Genomic DNA, 17,816 nt, shown 5'->3' on the forward strand with positions numbered 1-17,816 from the left:
CTCTTTTTTCCCCCCATAACTCCCCTCCTCCCAGTTCCCTCCCCACCCTCCACCCTCACTCCCCACCCACTGTCCTCATCCATAGGTGCACGATTTTTGTCCAGCCTCTTCCCACATCTCCCACACCCCTTTCCCCCTCAGGAATAGTCAGTCCATTCCCTTTCTATGTCCCTGATTCTATTATAATCACCAGTTCATTCTGTTCATCAGATTATTTATTCACTTGATTCTTAGATTCACTTGTTGATAGATGCATATTTGTTGTTCATAATTTGTATCTTTACCTTTTTCTTCCTCTTCCTCCTCTTAAAGGATACCTTTCAGCATTTCATATAATCCTGGTTTGGTGGTGATGAACTCCTTTAGCTTTTCCTTATCTGTGAAGCTCTTTATCTGACCTTCAATTCTGAATGATAGCTTTGCTGGATAAAGTAATCTTGGTTGTAGGTTCTTGGTATTCATCACTTTGAATATTTCTTGGCACTCCCTTCTGGCCTGCAAAGTTTCTGTTGAGAAATCAGCTGACAGTCGTATGGGTATTCCCTTGTAGGTAACTGAGTTTCTTTCTCTTGCTGTTTTTAAGATTCTCTCTTTATCTTTTGCTCTTGGCATTTTAATTATGATGTGTCTTGGTGTGGTCCTCTTTGGATTCCTTTTGTTTGGGGTTCTCCGCGCTTCTTGGACCTGTAAGTCCATTTCTTTCACCAGGTGGGGGAAATTTTCTGTCATTATTTCTTCAAATAGGTTTTCAATATCTTGCTCTCTCTCATCTTCTGGCACCCCTATAATTCTGATGTTGGTATGCTTGAAGCTGTCCCAGAGGCTCCTTACACTATCCTCGCATTTTTGGATTCTTTTTTCATTCTGCCCCTCCGGTTGGGTGTTTTTTGCTTCCTCGCATTTCAAATCATTGACTTGATTCTTGCGCTCCTCTGGTCTGCTGTCGGGAGTCTGTATAATATTCGTTATTTCAGTCCGTGTATGCTTAATTTCTAGTTGGTTCCCCAATATAACATCGAGGGTCTCATTAGTTTTCTTGTAGATCTCATTAAGTTTATTGGCGGCTTCTAAACAGTTCTTGAGAGACCTTAAAAGTGTGGTTCTGAACTCTATATCTTCCATTGACAATTTTGTCCTGTTTCTTTGTCTCCGCATTTTGTTATGCTTCCTTGGTGCACCCCCTAGTGGTCTTTGTGCGCAGTCTTATAGTTAAACCTTGATTGTTGTAGCTAATACCAGGGAGGGTTTGACTTCCAGGCCAAGTGGCTATGAGAATCAGCTGTGTCTGCAGTGAGAGAACTTCTGTCCTCTAGGGAGGTGCTAATCTAGCCTTTGCCTGCGGCTATCCGGCAAATGCCTCTGTGCAGGGCTTGGGCAGGGCGGGTCGCACAGGATCAACAGGGTGAGCCGGAGAGAGCAGTTATGGCGGCTCTCAGTCCTGTCCCCAGGGGCTCTGCCTCTCTGAGTCCCAGCACCCGCTGCAAACCTCGGAGAGAAAGCTGCTCTTGAGTTCTGACCGCTGACAGACAGTCCCACTTCTCCCGTTTGAGCCTGGGTCCCTAGAGACTCACCCGGAACTGGAGCTCAGAGCCTGAGACTCCCTCCCGATTGAAACAGACAATCGCGCCCTCAGCTGCCAGCCCACTCCGCGTGTACCTCCGCACCTTAGTATTTCACTTCTGCACTGCACTTCCTCTGAGTCTCGGTATGCTTTTCTCTTTCCTTCTAGTTGTGGAATTTCCACTCAGCCAGCCTTCCTGTGGTTCTGGGTGATGTCCGTTCCGTCTTTTAGTTGTATTTTTGAAGTGGTTGTGCGAGGCAGTAATCTCCAGTGTTTACCTATGCCGCCATCTTGGTTTCTCCTATTTTCTAATATATCTACAGTGATCACATATTAATAGCACAATAAACAATTGTTTTTTTAAAGTACTGACTGGCTATTTGATCATTTCAATGAATTGTTGTTATTTTTTAGGTATAATAATGGCATTGTGGCTATGTTGTACATATAAAAATGAGAAAAGAATCTTCATATTCCAGAGATATATACAGGTGAAGTGATATAATGTCAATGGGATGATGGAAGGGGTAGAGGTGGGATAGTTTTACCTAAATGAAAGTTGTTAAATCTAGGTGACCATTTATACTGGGCTCATTAGGTTGTTCTGTATCCTTTTTTGATGTTTGAAATTCTGTATAATAAAAAAGTCAAAGAAAAGATAGATCCTGAACACAATGGACAGTATAGTTCTACTTTGGCTCTTAAAAAAGTTGGGTGTGCACAGGAACAGAAAGAGAGCTGAAGGAAATGCAACAGAGAGCACACACACCGATGATTCTCTTTGGGTGGTGGCATTAGGGTCGACAGTACTTTCTTCTTTGTGCTTTTGTGTGTTTTTCAAATATTCTACAATGACGACATGTTAGTTTTGTGAAAGTTAAACAATTACTCCCTAAAAATGTTTCCCCATGTCCAGAGCAGGCACCTAAAGAATAACACATAATGTCAAATGGAATGCAAATGTTCCCTCTGGGCTCGCAGCCTGAGGCAGCCAGCAGAGGCCATGAATGGCTCTTCTAAAGCTAGGCACTTGGACTTCTTCCCTGGAACATCTTAGAGCCACAACACACATTCTAGAAGCTGCCCAGACTGTGTGGGCATAATCTGGAGCATTCCCAAAACCATTCACAAAGTAGATGGTTTAAAAAAAAATCAACTTTTGGGTGAGAAACTGAGATACTACCAAGTTTGTCACTTCAATTTACATTGCATCTGAGTTCACCAGGTCTTCAGGTAAGCAATTAAAAAAAAAGTAGGAGGTGTTTATGTAACTCTTAGAAAAGATGCAAAGGATAGATTTTTTTTATACAAAATAACTGTCACATGCAATTACCTTATTAGGGAAAGTCAAACCCAATTATAGCAATGCCAGGAGAACATGGCATGAACAACCACTGACCTCCATGAGTGCCCGCTCTCCCCTACAATTCCTAAATCTTTGTGCTTCTATCACATACCAACTTAGTTGCATCTATTTGTAAATATCTTATCTCCCCTACTAGATTTTCAGACTTGTGAGTGCAAAAATCAAGTCTTTGACTCCTTAGAAAGTTTTGCACATGGTAGGCAATTAATCAATGGTTCAGATTGTCAAAAGTACGTAACATCAATGAGAGGCTATAATGATATACATATTATACCATTCTCGAAGGTTTTATTGAAAATCTAGGAAAACTACAGATGCATCATGGTCACACTGGTAAGAAAAAAATGCTTAACTAGAGATAAATCAATAATAGTTAGAAATCCCTTCTTTTCAAGAGACTACATGTTGGAAGAAAAGGGGTTGTTATATATAGTGCCCTCCCATATTCTTGAAAACATCCTATTCTGCAAAAGTGTATACTAAAAATAACAGAACTTACGAGTAAGACTGTTAACGCCTGCGAGAAAGTTTGTCACTAGAGCACTATCCAAAACATTAACAATACTACTTAAATTGCTAGCACAGTGAAATCTCTACTGGTGTGTGTATCTCGCATCCTTATCGACCTTGAACTCCAGGGCTTCTGCTTCTTTGAGATGAAGGTCCTGGAGGGTTTTGGTTTCCAATGGAGACTATTTTCATGAAATTTAACCCAAGGATTATTAATCCATTGATTTTCATTAATTCTCTCCATTGTTTTAATGCACACAGGGGTAAATGTCTTTGCAGCGTCTTCGCTTGCACTTGTAGCATTTCATATAAGGCACCGCTTGCAGGAAAGGAAGATATTGCTGGAGATTCCCCATTTTTTCCTTAGTCTTCATAGTTTGCTAAGCTTAACTCTTTAATTGTGGAAAACTTGTCTTTGTTACAAAACATTTAATGTGCTGGGCAAAATCATGCTGGAACCAACACAACTTTTGTTATACTAACATCATTTCCAAATGCATTTAGTAATTATGTTAAAAAAAACCCAAAACCAACCAATGTTTTAAAAGACAAACTAGTAAGTGGCTAACCCAGTTTATAGTAGCAGCCATTGTAACAGCTGTAAGAATAACAGCTAGCAATACTTATTGAGGCTGACTATGTACCAGACAGGATGCTAAACACTTTCTAACTTTCTATGAATTGTTTCATGTATTCTTCATAAGACTCTATGAAGTAAATAAAGAAACAGATATTTAACGAGATTAAGTCTTAATCTCTGTCCAAGGTTACAAAGCTGTTAAGTGGTAAAGCTAGGATTTGAACCTAGATAATTCTGACTCAGCGGCTTCAGCTTTTAATAACCACAATTAAATAATATTTCTTCTCATCCAATGGAAGCAAGAAATAATTGTATAATAGTAACCAACAATGTCGCTATTGCTCTACCAACTGGTACGTGTATAGACGTTGATATGATGTATGTGCCTAGAAAACCTCTAAGCATTCGTAGAGTGCTTATTATTTTTCCAGATTTAAGCTTTCTGGCTGGGATGTGAGGGAAATCTTTGGACATGGCCAAAGGAGAATTCCAGAAGTATGACACCTCCTTCTCAGTTCTTTCCAGCTGGGTCAGAGGCCCACGGAGATGACTCAGACTGTGCAAGGGCTTTGGAATGGACGCACAGACACACTTCTGAACACCACAGAAGACATCAGACCGCAGGGGGTGGGGGTGAAGGTAATTATGACTGGGGAATTCATACCCAACGAGAGCCAGGACTGCAGGTATGGATGCCAACAAAAGAATGTTGGTGGAATTTTGACTCTTCATTTAAATTCAACTTAGCAATTATGAATTATGCACTTACTATGTGCCTGGAATATAACTATGTCAAGTGTTGAAAACTACAAAACGGAATAATCCATCAAAACCTCACAGACCTCTGGCGCTTAACTATAGGCGTTTCATTGGACAAACTGCCAGGCGCTGTTCTTGGCACTTTACACATATTAACTCACTTAATTCTCACAACCCAATGTTATCTGACCTAATATTCTCCCTATTTTATAGCTAAGAAACTGAAGTGCAGAGAGATTAAGAAACCTGTCTAAAGTCACATAGCTTTGGGTGAGCAATGAGGACCTAACACAGTGATGGCGAACCTTTTGAGCTCGGCGTGCCAGCATTTTGAAAAACCCTAACTTAACTCTGGTGCCGTGTCACATATAGAAATTTTTTTGATATTTGCAACCATAGTAAAACAAAGATTTATATTTTTGATATTTATTTTATATATTTAAATGCCATTTAACAAAGAAAAATCAACCAAAAAAAAAAAAAGTTCGCCTGTCACCTCTGACACGCGTGTCATAGGTTCGCCATCACTGACTTAACATTTGGTCCTAGCCTCTTTGAGTCCAGAGCCTACCTGCTTAACCTTCCCCTGAACTCTCTCTCTAGTAGAGGGAGACAGTGGGGTTAGATATAGGTACACAGGGAAACACTGACAGAGCAGAAAGTGGTCAATTCTGCTTTGGGGAGAATGGTGTCTGACAGGAGAGCCAAGTCAGCCAAGCCTTTATAGCAGATGTGGACGGCTTTCAGGGACAGCAGACGAAGCAGCCCGGGCAAAGGCGTCGAGGTGGGGAATGGCCCCGTGTGCTTGCAGTTTGCTACTGTGGAAAAACAAAGTAAACAGGGCAGGGCGGCAGGAGATGAAAGCCCAAAAGTAGAAGGAGATCAGATAGAGAAAGAATTTTATTCTATGAACTGCCAATACTAAAGAGTTTATTTTTAGGTGGGAAATATTAAAACAGGTTTTTAAACAGGAGGTGGGGGCCGCGATATCACCCAATTTGTCTTTTTAAATCTAGCTGCAATATGAAACACGGAATGATGTGGGGAGAGGACAAAACCCAGAAGTGAGAGGCAGTCACAGCAGCTTCAGGGAGAATATGGCGGTAAGAATGGGGCAGGGGCTGAGTAGAAATATTTTTGAGTTGATTCAGGTGTGAAGCTGGAAAGCTGAGGTAGGAGGTTTCCTTCTTAGAGTAAAGCTTGATACGTACCAAAGCCCTCACTATGTGATTTAAGTCAGCCCTAGACCCTTGCCCGGGAAAACGGACCTATGGGGCACAGCATTTTTAGATGTATGGAACTTTAATGTAGTTAATACCTGATTCCTGACATTATTTTCACCTTCCCTCCTGTAGTGTCTAAAGCTCCCACTGAAGAAAACAGCAATACTTCACTCTGCTGATGATTATTGGTTTCATAATGTATCATCCACCGTCCCAATGCAACTCGGCCTACCAGCTGGGGCCCACTGGCAGATAATTGCCACCTGGTGTTCCGGCACTGTAATAATGATCATTTATCTCAGTTTATCTTCTTTTAAAAATAAAACATAAAAATTTTAGTCCTCACCAGAGGATATCTTTCCATTGCTTTTAGATAGACTGGAAGGGAAGAAGGGAAGAAGGGAGAGGGGGAGGGAGACATTGATTGGCCCAACAGGGGCTGGGAATGAACCCCCACAACCCAGGTATGTGCCCTTCTGTGCTCGGGCTGATGCTCTAATCACTGAGCGACCAGGCAGGGCTCAGTTTACCTTATTTCTTGAAGTAACATTCAAGATGGATAAATTATCCCACTCTTAAGATTGGTGGAAAAAACAAAGAACCAAAAGCCAAAAAGAAATTGTATTTCCATGCTTATAACTTCCTCCTCTCCCTTAGCTGGTTGGCACCTCCCTTTCCACTTATTCCAGCCACTAAGTGGGAAGCCCGTGGGCTCTAAGGAGCCTGAGCAAGTTCAGGAGCAAAGCCCACTCAGCTCAGGGCGAGGCCACAGCTGGGAGGATGACTCACGCTGAATCCAGAAAGAAAACAAATGGTCTCAGAAATCTGGTGGTAGTGGTGGGGGTGGGAGGACACGTGGAGAGGGGCCATTGCCTTTTCCAGGAAACTCGGTAGTGAAACAGTTCTGGTGGGAAAAGACTAAAAAGTAAAGTCCACTTACTGATACAAGAAATCAGATCATTAAATCTTTCCTTAGGAAAGAGGGGGTTTTCCAGCCCACGGAAATAGAGCTTCAGAACGCCAGCAACGGAGTTAATATCGTGGTTACTCTGGTCATCGGCCAAGGGGTTTTCACCTAAAAAAAAAAAAAAAATTAGTTATAGGCAGTCTTTTTTTTTTTTTCTCCTACACACACACACACACACACACACACACACACACACAGAGAGAGAGAGAGAGAGAGAGAGAGAGAGAGGGAGAGAGAGAGACACTTCTATATATACATGTATCTTTTAATTATACTTTATGAAAGATTATATGGTACTAAAATTAAAAGAAATGGTTTAGAGATACCACCCCATGATTAACTTAAAAATAGTTGACTAAAAATAAAGCTTTTTAAAAAATCTTACGCTACCAAATAATCCCTTACAAGCTACCAAAATCCTAAAATAAAATATTGTGGGATTTAAAATTTTACCCAATGTTGTGTTTTTTTTGAGGCTAAAATCTGTAATCTTAGTTTGACATGAATTCAAATACTACATTCTTAACCCACTGGGAAAAAGACATAATACAGGGCTGTCTGGCTATATGGATCAGCAAAACATATCAAAAATATTACAGCCCCCCCCCCCCCCAGACTGAGGACATCTATAATTAAATTAATAAGTGTTTCCCAAAGTGGCAGGGTGGTGCTCCCAGCATATGTGGGAGCTGCCTTCAGCAGTGGAAGATTTTGAAATCAGACAGCGGGATTTGAAAATGTACCCTTATGTACCAAGGAATTTGTACAGAAGGTGAAATTTTTAAAAATATATATCACAAATATGAAATGATATTATTTATGTATGGGAAGCAGTTTAAAAATATTAGTAAGTGGCCTGGCTAGTCCACCTCCCTGAGAAATTGAGATAAAATCCTTAAATTCAACATAATATTATGCAGTCTTAAATCGAACACTACCTTTTGTTCACAAGACTGCTCTTCTCTTCTAAAGTTCACAAAAATTGCACACTGCATTTTAACTTGTTTGGGGTTTTCTTTTTTTCCTCTTGAGGCAGTTTCAGGGACATGTTTGTTCCCTTTTCTCTGCTCCTTGGTGGGAAATCACTGAACAGAAATTTACCAAAATGTATATTTTTTTATCCAATGTGACAAAGCCTCACCCAAAGAGGTCGCAAATAAATAACAAATATCAGGGGAATTTCCAAGGAAAGCTAATGTGGTGGCTGGCATGGGAACCTGAGGCTTTACTACATTTCAGCTTCTCCTGAATGTGGTCGATGTTCGAGACTTGGAACCCTGAGCTGCTGACAAGGGAGGCTGCTCCGCTCTACACATCATATCAGTCTGAGAATTTGGAACAGGAAAACAATCTGGCTCCAAGTTTACTCTGCAACCAAGGTTTCAGAATTTCAAGGGCTCTCTGCCAAGCCGGGGCCGGGGGAAATGGGAGCGGGAGAGAAAGCAGCCCTGTCTCCTCGCCACGACGCCTCTCCCTCTGCATTCTCCGCCTGGCTTCCGTGCAGAGGAAGGAAGGGGCAGGTGTATCCAGATCATTATAACTGGAGAGCGTTAATAACCAAGAGCCATCACTAAAGAGCTAGGCATTTTCATGGATTACGCCTAATCCTCCACACCAACCCTGGAATTTTGCAGATTCGGAAACCGAGGCCAAAGTAAGAGATGAGTAACTTGACCCAAATTAGGAAATGGAAAAGTCTGACTGGATTCTAGGTCTGCCTGACACAAAAGAGTATGGTTTTGCTAATCATACGGGGCTAATGAACAGTGTAGTAGGACTTATGTGACAGCCAATTGTGAACAGCAGTTAGGTACCGCTGGTCACGGGGAAGGAGCCTGGGGGTGGAAGGAAAGAGTTCCCAACAAGGAAACAGACATGAACCTTAAACACTGGCTCGCTAGGCCCAGGGCTGTCCTCGCCACCCACCCAGGGCCCCTCCTGGCCCCCTGGACACACATGCTGAGCATGATCACTGCCAGTCCTAACCCAGGACACACCCTCATATGCTTTCCTATACTTGATGACAAAGCCTTATGCAAGATTATATGGTACTTCATTTCTTAACTATCCTAAGTAGATTCTTACCTCAATTTCCAAAATGAAATAAATGCAAAGAGAAAGGTTCTGACATATACAGAGTGAGGATGCCACCTCACTCTACAGAAAATGATGGCTTGTCCCATGACTTGCTCAGAGGGACAGACATGCACTTACCTCTCTCAAATGAATTTTTAATGTCATTGACTTCCACCTGGGAACCGGACACTCTGAAAATCCCCTGATGCTGAAGACCTAAAGAGAACAGAAGGGGAACAGAGTGAAAGATCCCCTATCTCCTCTAGGTCCCCCCTTTCGCACAAATTAAATATTCAATGGAAAGACACATTTACTGAAATATTCCCAGTGCTTATTTTTAAAAATAAGAATTCTATAGTTCCTGGCTTACCATAGAGATTGATGAACCGAATACAACTTTCCACAATGAGGGGGATAATCTGTCCCGAGTCCTGCGTAGAGGTAGAAACCAGTTAACGGCCCAGGAGAGGCATTAAGTCACACATCATAATAACGCTCACGGTTTAACTACAAGGAGTGCACGGCATTGATCATCTGAAAGGTGACCATTTCCAAATACGCCCTACCCCCCCGCAAATAGTACACAAGGGCCAAAATTAAAATTAAATTTAACCAGAGGTATGTTTCAGTTCTGGAGCAAACCAAATAAAATACCTTTAAAGCAACCCTGCTTCAATTTGACTCTGCTGTGCATCTCTTTTACTTGCACTCAGGCTCACATAGCAAAATGAGTATGTGAATCACTCACTGTTTAAAAGGCTATTTATAAAGTTAATCTAATGGACTTAAAAAGAATGGTGTAAACTAGTCACTAAGCACAACCTTTCAGCCTTCCGGGATCGTCACTGGGACATCCTGAGAGGCTCACATATTCCCAGAGGCACGATATGACAATTGCTTTAAAGGTGCTTATCATGGGCAATGTATTTATTTAGTTTGCACCAGAACTTACTCATCCTGATTGATTTTTCACTGATACTTTTTCATGATTTAAGGATTTTAAAAAAATGACACAAAGGCACATCCCAGTAGATCTCATTTTCGTAGGAAGGAATATTTTGTGGCCATTTCCCCCCACATCTCTACTGAACAAATGTGAGTATTAGAAATGTTTTAAAACATGGCGAGGATGACAAGTGAGATGAAGGAGCTGCAAGGTCACAGTTAAATGTGTACCAACGCCACACACTCCATGTCATTACAGAAGGTTACCGGCTAGGGAGTTGTTTTTCATGTACTTTAGACTCTGCTCTTTCAGAAATTAGATCTTAAAGGAAACATGGAGGTTCGAAATGATTAGCTGACATTAGGTACTAATACATGAGGAATTTTATTATGAAACACAAGAAGAATTTGGCTGTCTTAATATATTAGAACAATTCAGAATCCACTAACCTTTCCAATTAAGTCACGGGAAGGATTAGGAATAATGTGGTTCAGCAATTTAAACTGGTTACTATTCCTAGAATGGGTAATGCCCAGCTTGAGGAATAGTTTTATTTTAGGTTTTAAGACAATCTGTATAAAGCAGCTATGGTTCAATGACTTCTGGAGCTTATTTTAAGTTTCTCTAAGAGTTCATTTGTTTTAGGAATGTAAACTTCATTAATTTCTTAAAGAAGGTCCCTAAGAATGCAAACTCTTTTTGGTTTGGACTAGTTGACGTGAGAATGACAACATAATTATATCAAAACCTACCGAGTATGTGAGGGGATTTTTCTTTAAGATACAAGTGTGTTTTAGAGGAAGAAACCTTCATATGAACAATACATGTAACATTGTAAAAGAGCAACAAATATCTAAATGTAAGCGATAATAGGAGAATATTAGTTTGCATCTCTGCTGAACTGAGTGTTAAAACAAAAAGAAAAACAAAGAATAAAAGGTTATTAAAAGGAAAATGTTTGCACTAAAATTGTTCCAAGCAAAAATGTCTTATTACTTAAAACATATTTATTGTGGTTACATTTACTCAAGTACTTGCTATTCTTTTAGCTATTATCAGTACTTCCTTCAGGTATAATGAATTTTGGAGTAAAAATATAACGTGTGTTTTAACTTCATGGATGCCAGCTGCTTTGGCAGAATCCCTCTGTTTCTCAGTTTTCCCAGGGGACAAAGAGGAGAAATGGTTTTGCTCTTGTTGTCTCACAGTGATACTGTGGGGACCTCCACTGATGGAGCACTTTTCAGAAGGGCAGAGATCCCTGGATGTGCTGTGTCACTGCTGTTCCCAAAGATTCTTTAGTGTGCCATCTGGGACAGGGAAGGGCTCGCATAGGGAATTTCCCATGATAACCAGTTTACTCCTTTTTTAGTACCTATCTTCGGTTTCCTTTAACTGTTATTAATGAAAAATCTTTAAAATGCCCTAGCTGGTTTGGCTTAGTGCAGTGATGGCGAACCTACGACACGCGTGTCAGAGGTGACAGGCGAACTCATTTTTTTTTGGTTGATTTTTCTTTGTTAAATGGCATTTAAATATATAAAATAAATATCAAAAATATAAGTCTTTGTTTTACTATGGTTGCAAATATCAAAAAATTTCTATATGTGACACGGCACCAGAGTTAAGTTAGGGTTTTTCAAAATGCTGACATGCCGAGCTCAAAGGGTTCGCCAACACTGGCTTAGTGGATAGAGCGTCGGCCTGCAGACTGAAGGGTCCCAGGTTGGATTCTGGCCAAGGGCACATGCCCGGATTGTGGGCTCAATCCCCAGTAGGGGGGCATGCAGGGTGCAGCCAACCAATGATTCTCTCTCTCATCATGTTTCTATCTCTCCCTCTCTCTCTCCCTTCCTCTCTGAAATCATCAACAAAGATATATTTAAAAAAAGAATGTACTCTTATAAAAAAACATAGTATGTGCTTTTCTTTCATCTTAAGCAGTCGTTCTCACACTGTGCTATCAGAAGTAACAGAATCACCCACTTGCTTTCCTGAGCTTCCCTGCATCCTCTCTCTCCGTCAGGCCATTCGGCTGCCATCTCAGTGCTCCCATTGGATCGGTCCTTCTCTCCAGCTAATTTACCCCTGCTTATAAGAAGCCTTGGGCTGGGAAACCGGATAATCAAATCTGATAATAATTTTATATTAAATTAGAGCCAATAAGGCTCTTCTGGGTTTAAGGCTATGGCAGTGTGTTTGTGATTGCTGTTTAGGTGTCCTGTGGCCTTTCACTTAATTGCATGGTTAGGGCTCATGCTTAAGGCCATGCATGCATGTATCTGTCTGTCCGTACATGAGTCTCATGTGTGCGCAAATGTTTAAAAGTCACTGGTGTGCTTATTCAATAAAAGATCTGCCTTTGAAGAAGGTAAGATATCTGTAACATATTATTAAGGGAGATTATCAATGATGTAGTTTCCTATATAAGTTTAGTCTTCAGAAACATTGCAGTTGGTGTTGTAAAATGTTAGCCACGAAAGACAAACTTATTTTCTCTTTTGTCTATTTCACATGGGGGTCTATAATCCGGGGCTAAGTGTGCATATGGTATTTAATATTGACTCTCCTTTTCATAAAAGCCCATGGACTCAAATTTGGTCCATTCGCCAAAATACACAACATAAAAACGATGAGTTTATCCAGCTTTACCAGAGAAGACTATTCTTCTTAAATTAGTGTCTGACTTCTGCAATGCCTTTCTAAGCAAAGCCTATTTAGAAGCCTGTCTAATTTCCAGCTGCAAACATTTTTCTTTTAAAGACCTTAAAAAACCCAATTAGAGCCAAGCATGACGATGATTGGGAAATGACACCAAGAGCGAAAGAGGCTGCGCCCTCACTTCCCTCTAGCACTATACCTGGTGTCTCGCGTGCGAGTTTCTTCGTCCTCGGCTAGAAGCATTACCAGAAATACAGGATGAAAAAGAAGACAGAGTAAACACAGCAGAGATACAAGATACAGACCACAGGCTCTTACAATTTATCCAATATAATGAATTCCTCAAGTCACGGGAAATAAGAACTCCTGCTGAGCTGCACAGCCACCCTGACAAGGGACTTGTCTATTTTGTGCCACCTTATTTGCACGAGTAAAAACAAAACATTTTATCAGGTAGCTCTTTTCCTTTTTGTACAAATTATGGTCTTTTTTAAAAAAAAAAATAAAGAGGGCTTTCTCTTTTTGCCAGCATAATAACACCCACATTTATTTCCTCTTCTGAAGGCACTCAAACCAAATATTCTTTTCTCTCTGACTTCAGGAAATATTATATTGATTTTCTGGGAAAGCAAAGAGCCCCAGGACAGACTTGGACATAATGACCTGCCTCCTTTTATGAGAGGCTGAGACCATTATAGTAAGAAGCATGGAGATCAGCCACCCAGATGGCTGGTGCCAGTACCTTGACGAATGTTTCCAAATCCCCATTAAACAACTTAGCATTATACTGTGAGCGGGGTCTGGACTTCCTGTGTTTCTGGGGCTTAGGGGGAACATTTGGAGGCCTAAGGGAAGGGAATATAATTACTGAGCATGGCAGAAATCAAACAACAGACGAAACACCCATAGGTCACATCAAAATTACAAAACACAGGAATTCCATGTTCCTTCGCCACCCTCACCCTCGGGGAAAAGAGTCCTCCCCCTTTCCTATGTATTTACTTTTATTTTTGCATCACAAGCCATACAAGCTATTCGTCCAGACCACTCTTTTCTCGCGTGTGGCAGTCCACATTTGTTTACTAGTTTGTTTAAAAATGATAAGCACCGCCCTGGCTGGTGTGGCCCAGTTGGTTGGCGTGTCCTCCCGTACACTCTAAGGGTGAGGGCTCCATTCCCAGCCAAGGCACATACACAGGTTTCGGGTTCGATCCCTGATCAGGGTGCGTGCGGGAGGCAACTGAGGGATGTTTCTCTCTCACAATGTATTTTTCCCCCCTTTCTCTCCCCTTCTCCCTGCCTTTCTCTCTAAAATCAATAATAAATTAGAAAAAGATAAGCATCACTAAATGGAACTGAGAACTATTTGGCCAAGTGTTACAAACCAAGGTTTGTGATTTGTGTTATTTAGCTTACAAGTCACACAGAGCATACGGCAGGTCATAAAAATTAGGGCTCTGATAGATCCCAACATGAGAAATGAAAGATCCTATTTTTAGTTACAACATAATGCTTCGATGCAAATAACATCATATCTGTTCAATATCCCTCAGCTGTTAATGGGATTTGATTTTATGCAAAAGTAGCTGTTAATGGATCACGAGTGAAAAGATGGAGTTGGGTTTCAATGCAATTTCTTGGGAAGGGGTGTACACACTCATGTGAATCGTTATTTCTCTAAGGCTACACTGCCTCACCACCTAAATATGTGTAGAGTATTGGGATGTACCAGTCCTTTCTGTTCTGGACTCCCTCCATCTCGTCTGTGTGCTCTGGTGGATAAGCCCGTCTCTGGCGTGTGCACACCGTGCAACCTGTACCCTCTTTAGAAACCTTGTAGCATCTTGCTCTGTCACGGGCGAGGGAACCTTTTCTGTCCTCTCCCTTTAGAGCAAAGAGGCCCAGGATTATCCGACTCAACTTCTACAACTGTGCTGAATGAAACACACGACTCAAGAGTCCCTAGACCTCTCTCTGTGGACATTCCAATGTAAATTTTTTAGGTGGAAGGATCTCCATCACCTGGAAGTCAGGTAAAGCCCTTCGTTAAGCGGCAAACTCTCTAGGGAGAATTTGAGCTCATTAAAGTTTAGGAAGGCCAGTTTGGAAAGAAAATCCGGGGGAATTTACATGGAGGCCCACCCAGCTTCATAGGATATCACCACTGCAATCAACAGCAGTAACCTGAGCCCCACGGTGCTTGAGAGGTGAAAGGGGCAAATGTCCAGAAGCAAACAGGGAAACTCATAGCAGGCAGCATGTAATAATCTGCTGCAGCTGAAACGTTTGAAATCTCTTTTATACACTGAATCCTGGGCCGTCCACAGAGGAAAGGATCTGGTAGATTTAAAAAGAAGGTGCCCACCAAAGAGTTTAACCACATGAGCTTCATTTTATCCACCCCTTTCATTATTTTGGGAGTGTTTTAAAACGCAGACTTTATTTCTATTGAGGTTTGATGAGCCCAACAGATCAGAAGACAACTGCCATTGAAAAGACGAAAGACGGTTTCTACTGCTCCCAATTCTCAGAGGAGGGGCAGCCCACCTGGGGGCACCTGGGCTGGTCAGGAGACGAGGGAGCCAGGGAGAATGTGGGCAGGAGCCTTTGTTGTGGTTCCCGTGGGAGGGAACAGCCAAGGCAGGTAAACAGGTTTCAGATGGGCTAGTCTGAATAACCTGGGTGGGCCATGGGCCTGGGAACTGTCCCTGGTTGTCTGGTTCCTGGCCTTTGGGTGAGTGGGAGGGAGAATAGTGGCCCTGATGTCAAAGCGCCATGAAGGAAGTAGCTGCAGGCACGGGCTCTGGATTGGTTGGTTTGTATGCAAACGGCACGCTTGCAAGCAAGCCCTTTACTATCTCCAGGAATTGGCTGACCCTCAGAGGGGCAGTCCCTTCAGAGTCAGCATGACTCCAAGACATCAAAGCATCAAATAAAAACTAGAAGGCGCGGTTATTACAAAGCCCAACAGAACTTCACATCTGATGATATCTGGAGCAGCTGACCAAGCTAGGACGATACGAACACAGGCTCGTTTTGTTTGGTCACTGATTCATGGGACAAGCAAACTTGTAGCTGGAGCCGAGCCCCCAGTGGCACCGGACAACTGTTCCTGCACGACCTGGAGATGCAGAGTAACCCGTTGCTGGGGCTACTACAGGGATGTCTTTTGAGTTTTCTACCAAACGCCTGAAAACCGCCTCTCCCAACAGTCCTAAAGTGAGGCAAATGTGGAGATACTAACGCTGTGAAAGCAACTTGAAATGAAAACAAGCTGCCTGAGCGCTTATCAAGGCCACTTCCCAGGGCCTAGGGAGCTTATCAGGCAGACTGCTCAAAGCCAGGGCCATTCAACATGGTCTGACGCGTTCTGGGTGTGTGCTTGCCACACACCTTCCCAGTAACCTGGCTGCCTCTGTAGGCTGCCCACGTGGAGGAGAGAAGGTGCCCGTCAGAGGGATGTGAGTATCGAGTCCATTCAGCAAGCACAGTTCTCACTGAAAATTACTATGTTTGCATTCCTTCCTTTTGGAAAAAAAAATTCTTGAAGTGCCTTACATTAATTATAATTTAGAAACAACGGGTAAAAGAGTTGATAAGGCAAAGAGATACTATATGTAAAAAAGCTCCATAAGCCGCATATTACTATGTAGAGGTACTATTCCTCTTTGTCACTGATATGGGAAAGAAACACCTCAGTATTTTTGTCAAGTTTTGACAAGTCAGTAGCTGTATCTTCGGAATTGGTTCACCAAAAAGTAAGAGGGTTTCCTTTTGAATAAATGACCCAGCGGGAACGTTATAGAGCCTTGAACATTGACTTGCCAATGACTGCAACAGGGACACCGGTGTCCTGACTGCCTTGCACCTCCAAGAGAACTCAACTTCAAAAGTGTCATCTTGCTGTGTCAATCAGAATGATCTCTGGCTGTTGCGCAAATGTGAACACAGACAAATAAAAGTTGCCGTAAACGTTCCCCAACTCAAATCAGAATCGGCTTCCGAAAAGGCTTTTCTTTCTCAGCACTAGTTTCAAAATCCTTTCATGAATTGAAAAAAAAAAAGAATGGAAAGGAAATATGGTTATAGGCATTAAAAGTTAAATCTTTCACGTGAACCTAAAAGGAGTAGAGAGCTAAAGTCCTGAGAGTATTGAACATAGCTCTGATTTTTGTCCAACATGAGGGAAAGCAGGCACAGGATGCAACTAATCAGACTTCCTATTTGCTAACACAGTAGATATGCACCTAGTGTTGCTTGTTAATTAAATTATCAACAGTCTTCTCGGACTTTTTCTAGAAACTTGTAAGTGTTCTGATTAGATAAAACAAACCCATTCAATTGAGGTCGTTTTTCTGAGTCTGCTCATTAAAGAGCTTTACGGTTCCTTTGGGAAATCCTCGGGTCCGCCAGAGCAAATCCTGTTTTGTGAGAACCTCAAACATTTCACATTACTGTGTTTTGTCAAGCCCAAACTATCTTCCACGGTCATTAACAGAGTATGTTCATTCTTGCATTTAAACGGCTGCTTCTTGTTAAAGGAAAAAGTGAGTGAGACGCAACATGGGTTATGATAAAATGTTTTCCTACCTTGTAGTCATATACTCAGCTCTATGACCTGCAGGGAAAAAAAACAAAACCAAAGGAAGTAAATGGAATGGAATCCGTGGAACGCATTTGGTAATGTTTTGTATCATCTGTCCACTATTTTAAAATTCTGAGTTTATAATAACTTACACAATTTATGGCGGAAAACATGAGGGTTGCAAATAGTGATAGGCAAATAATACAAAGTAAATATTTCATAAAATCTATACATAAAATTTAATAAATTCTATAGGTTGGAAAACATGTTTTACTTGGCAATTTGAGGCAGGGCTATTAATTTACTTAAATAAGAAGTGACTGCTTGATCTTAACTATAAGTTCAAGGATGAAATACAAATAAAACATATCCCAGAATGTTGGTTATTCCCTCTGGCTTGATTGTCACCTCATGGGGGAGAAGTAGGGGTTACACAGGATTGGGAGAACTCAATTTCCTTTGGATTACATTGGTGTTCTTTCTATAATATGAAATCGGGGAGAGGCATTGCATTTTCTAATCAGAAATGACATTTGCAGATATTAAAGTAGAAGGAGATTAAATTACGCTACATTCCACCAA

General features: G+C 41.5%; 1 protein-coding gene across 3 annotated transcripts in view; it reads right to left on the minus strand.

The window, feature by feature from the left end:
- SRGAP1 (SLIT-ROBO Rho GTPase activating protein 1) overlaps positions 1-17,816 on the minus strand; it is a 277,626-nt gene that overhangs the window by 32,977 nt on the left and 226,833 nt on the right. For 2 of the 3 annotated variants that reach the window (XM_036299100.1, XM_036299103.1), the window contains exons 11-15: positions 17,240-17,267; positions 13,392-13,494; positions 9,413-9,473; positions 9,181-9,258; positions 6,940-7,074 (exon numbers count right to left, since the gene is read on the minus strand). In XM_036299100.1, the coding sequence (XP_036154993.1) occupies positions 6,940-7,074; positions 9,181-9,258; positions 9,413-9,473; positions 13,392-13,494; positions 17,240-17,267 (405 nt within the window). Of the gene's footprint in view, positions 1-6,939; positions 7,075-9,180; positions 9,259-9,412; positions 9,474-12,848; positions 12,883-13,391; positions 13,495-17,239; positions 17,268-17,816 lie in introns of all 3 variants that reach the window. The other variant, XM_036299101.1, reaches the window with a different exon arrangement.

Source organism: Myotis myotis, unplaced genomic scaffold, assembly GCF_014108235.1.
Source record: "Myotis myotis isolate mMyoMyo1 unplaced genomic scaffold, mMyoMyo1.p scaffold_m19_p_3, whole genome shotgun sequence".
NCBI lineage: Eukaryota > Metazoa > Chordata > Mammalia > Chiroptera > Vespertilionidae > Myotis > Myotis myotis.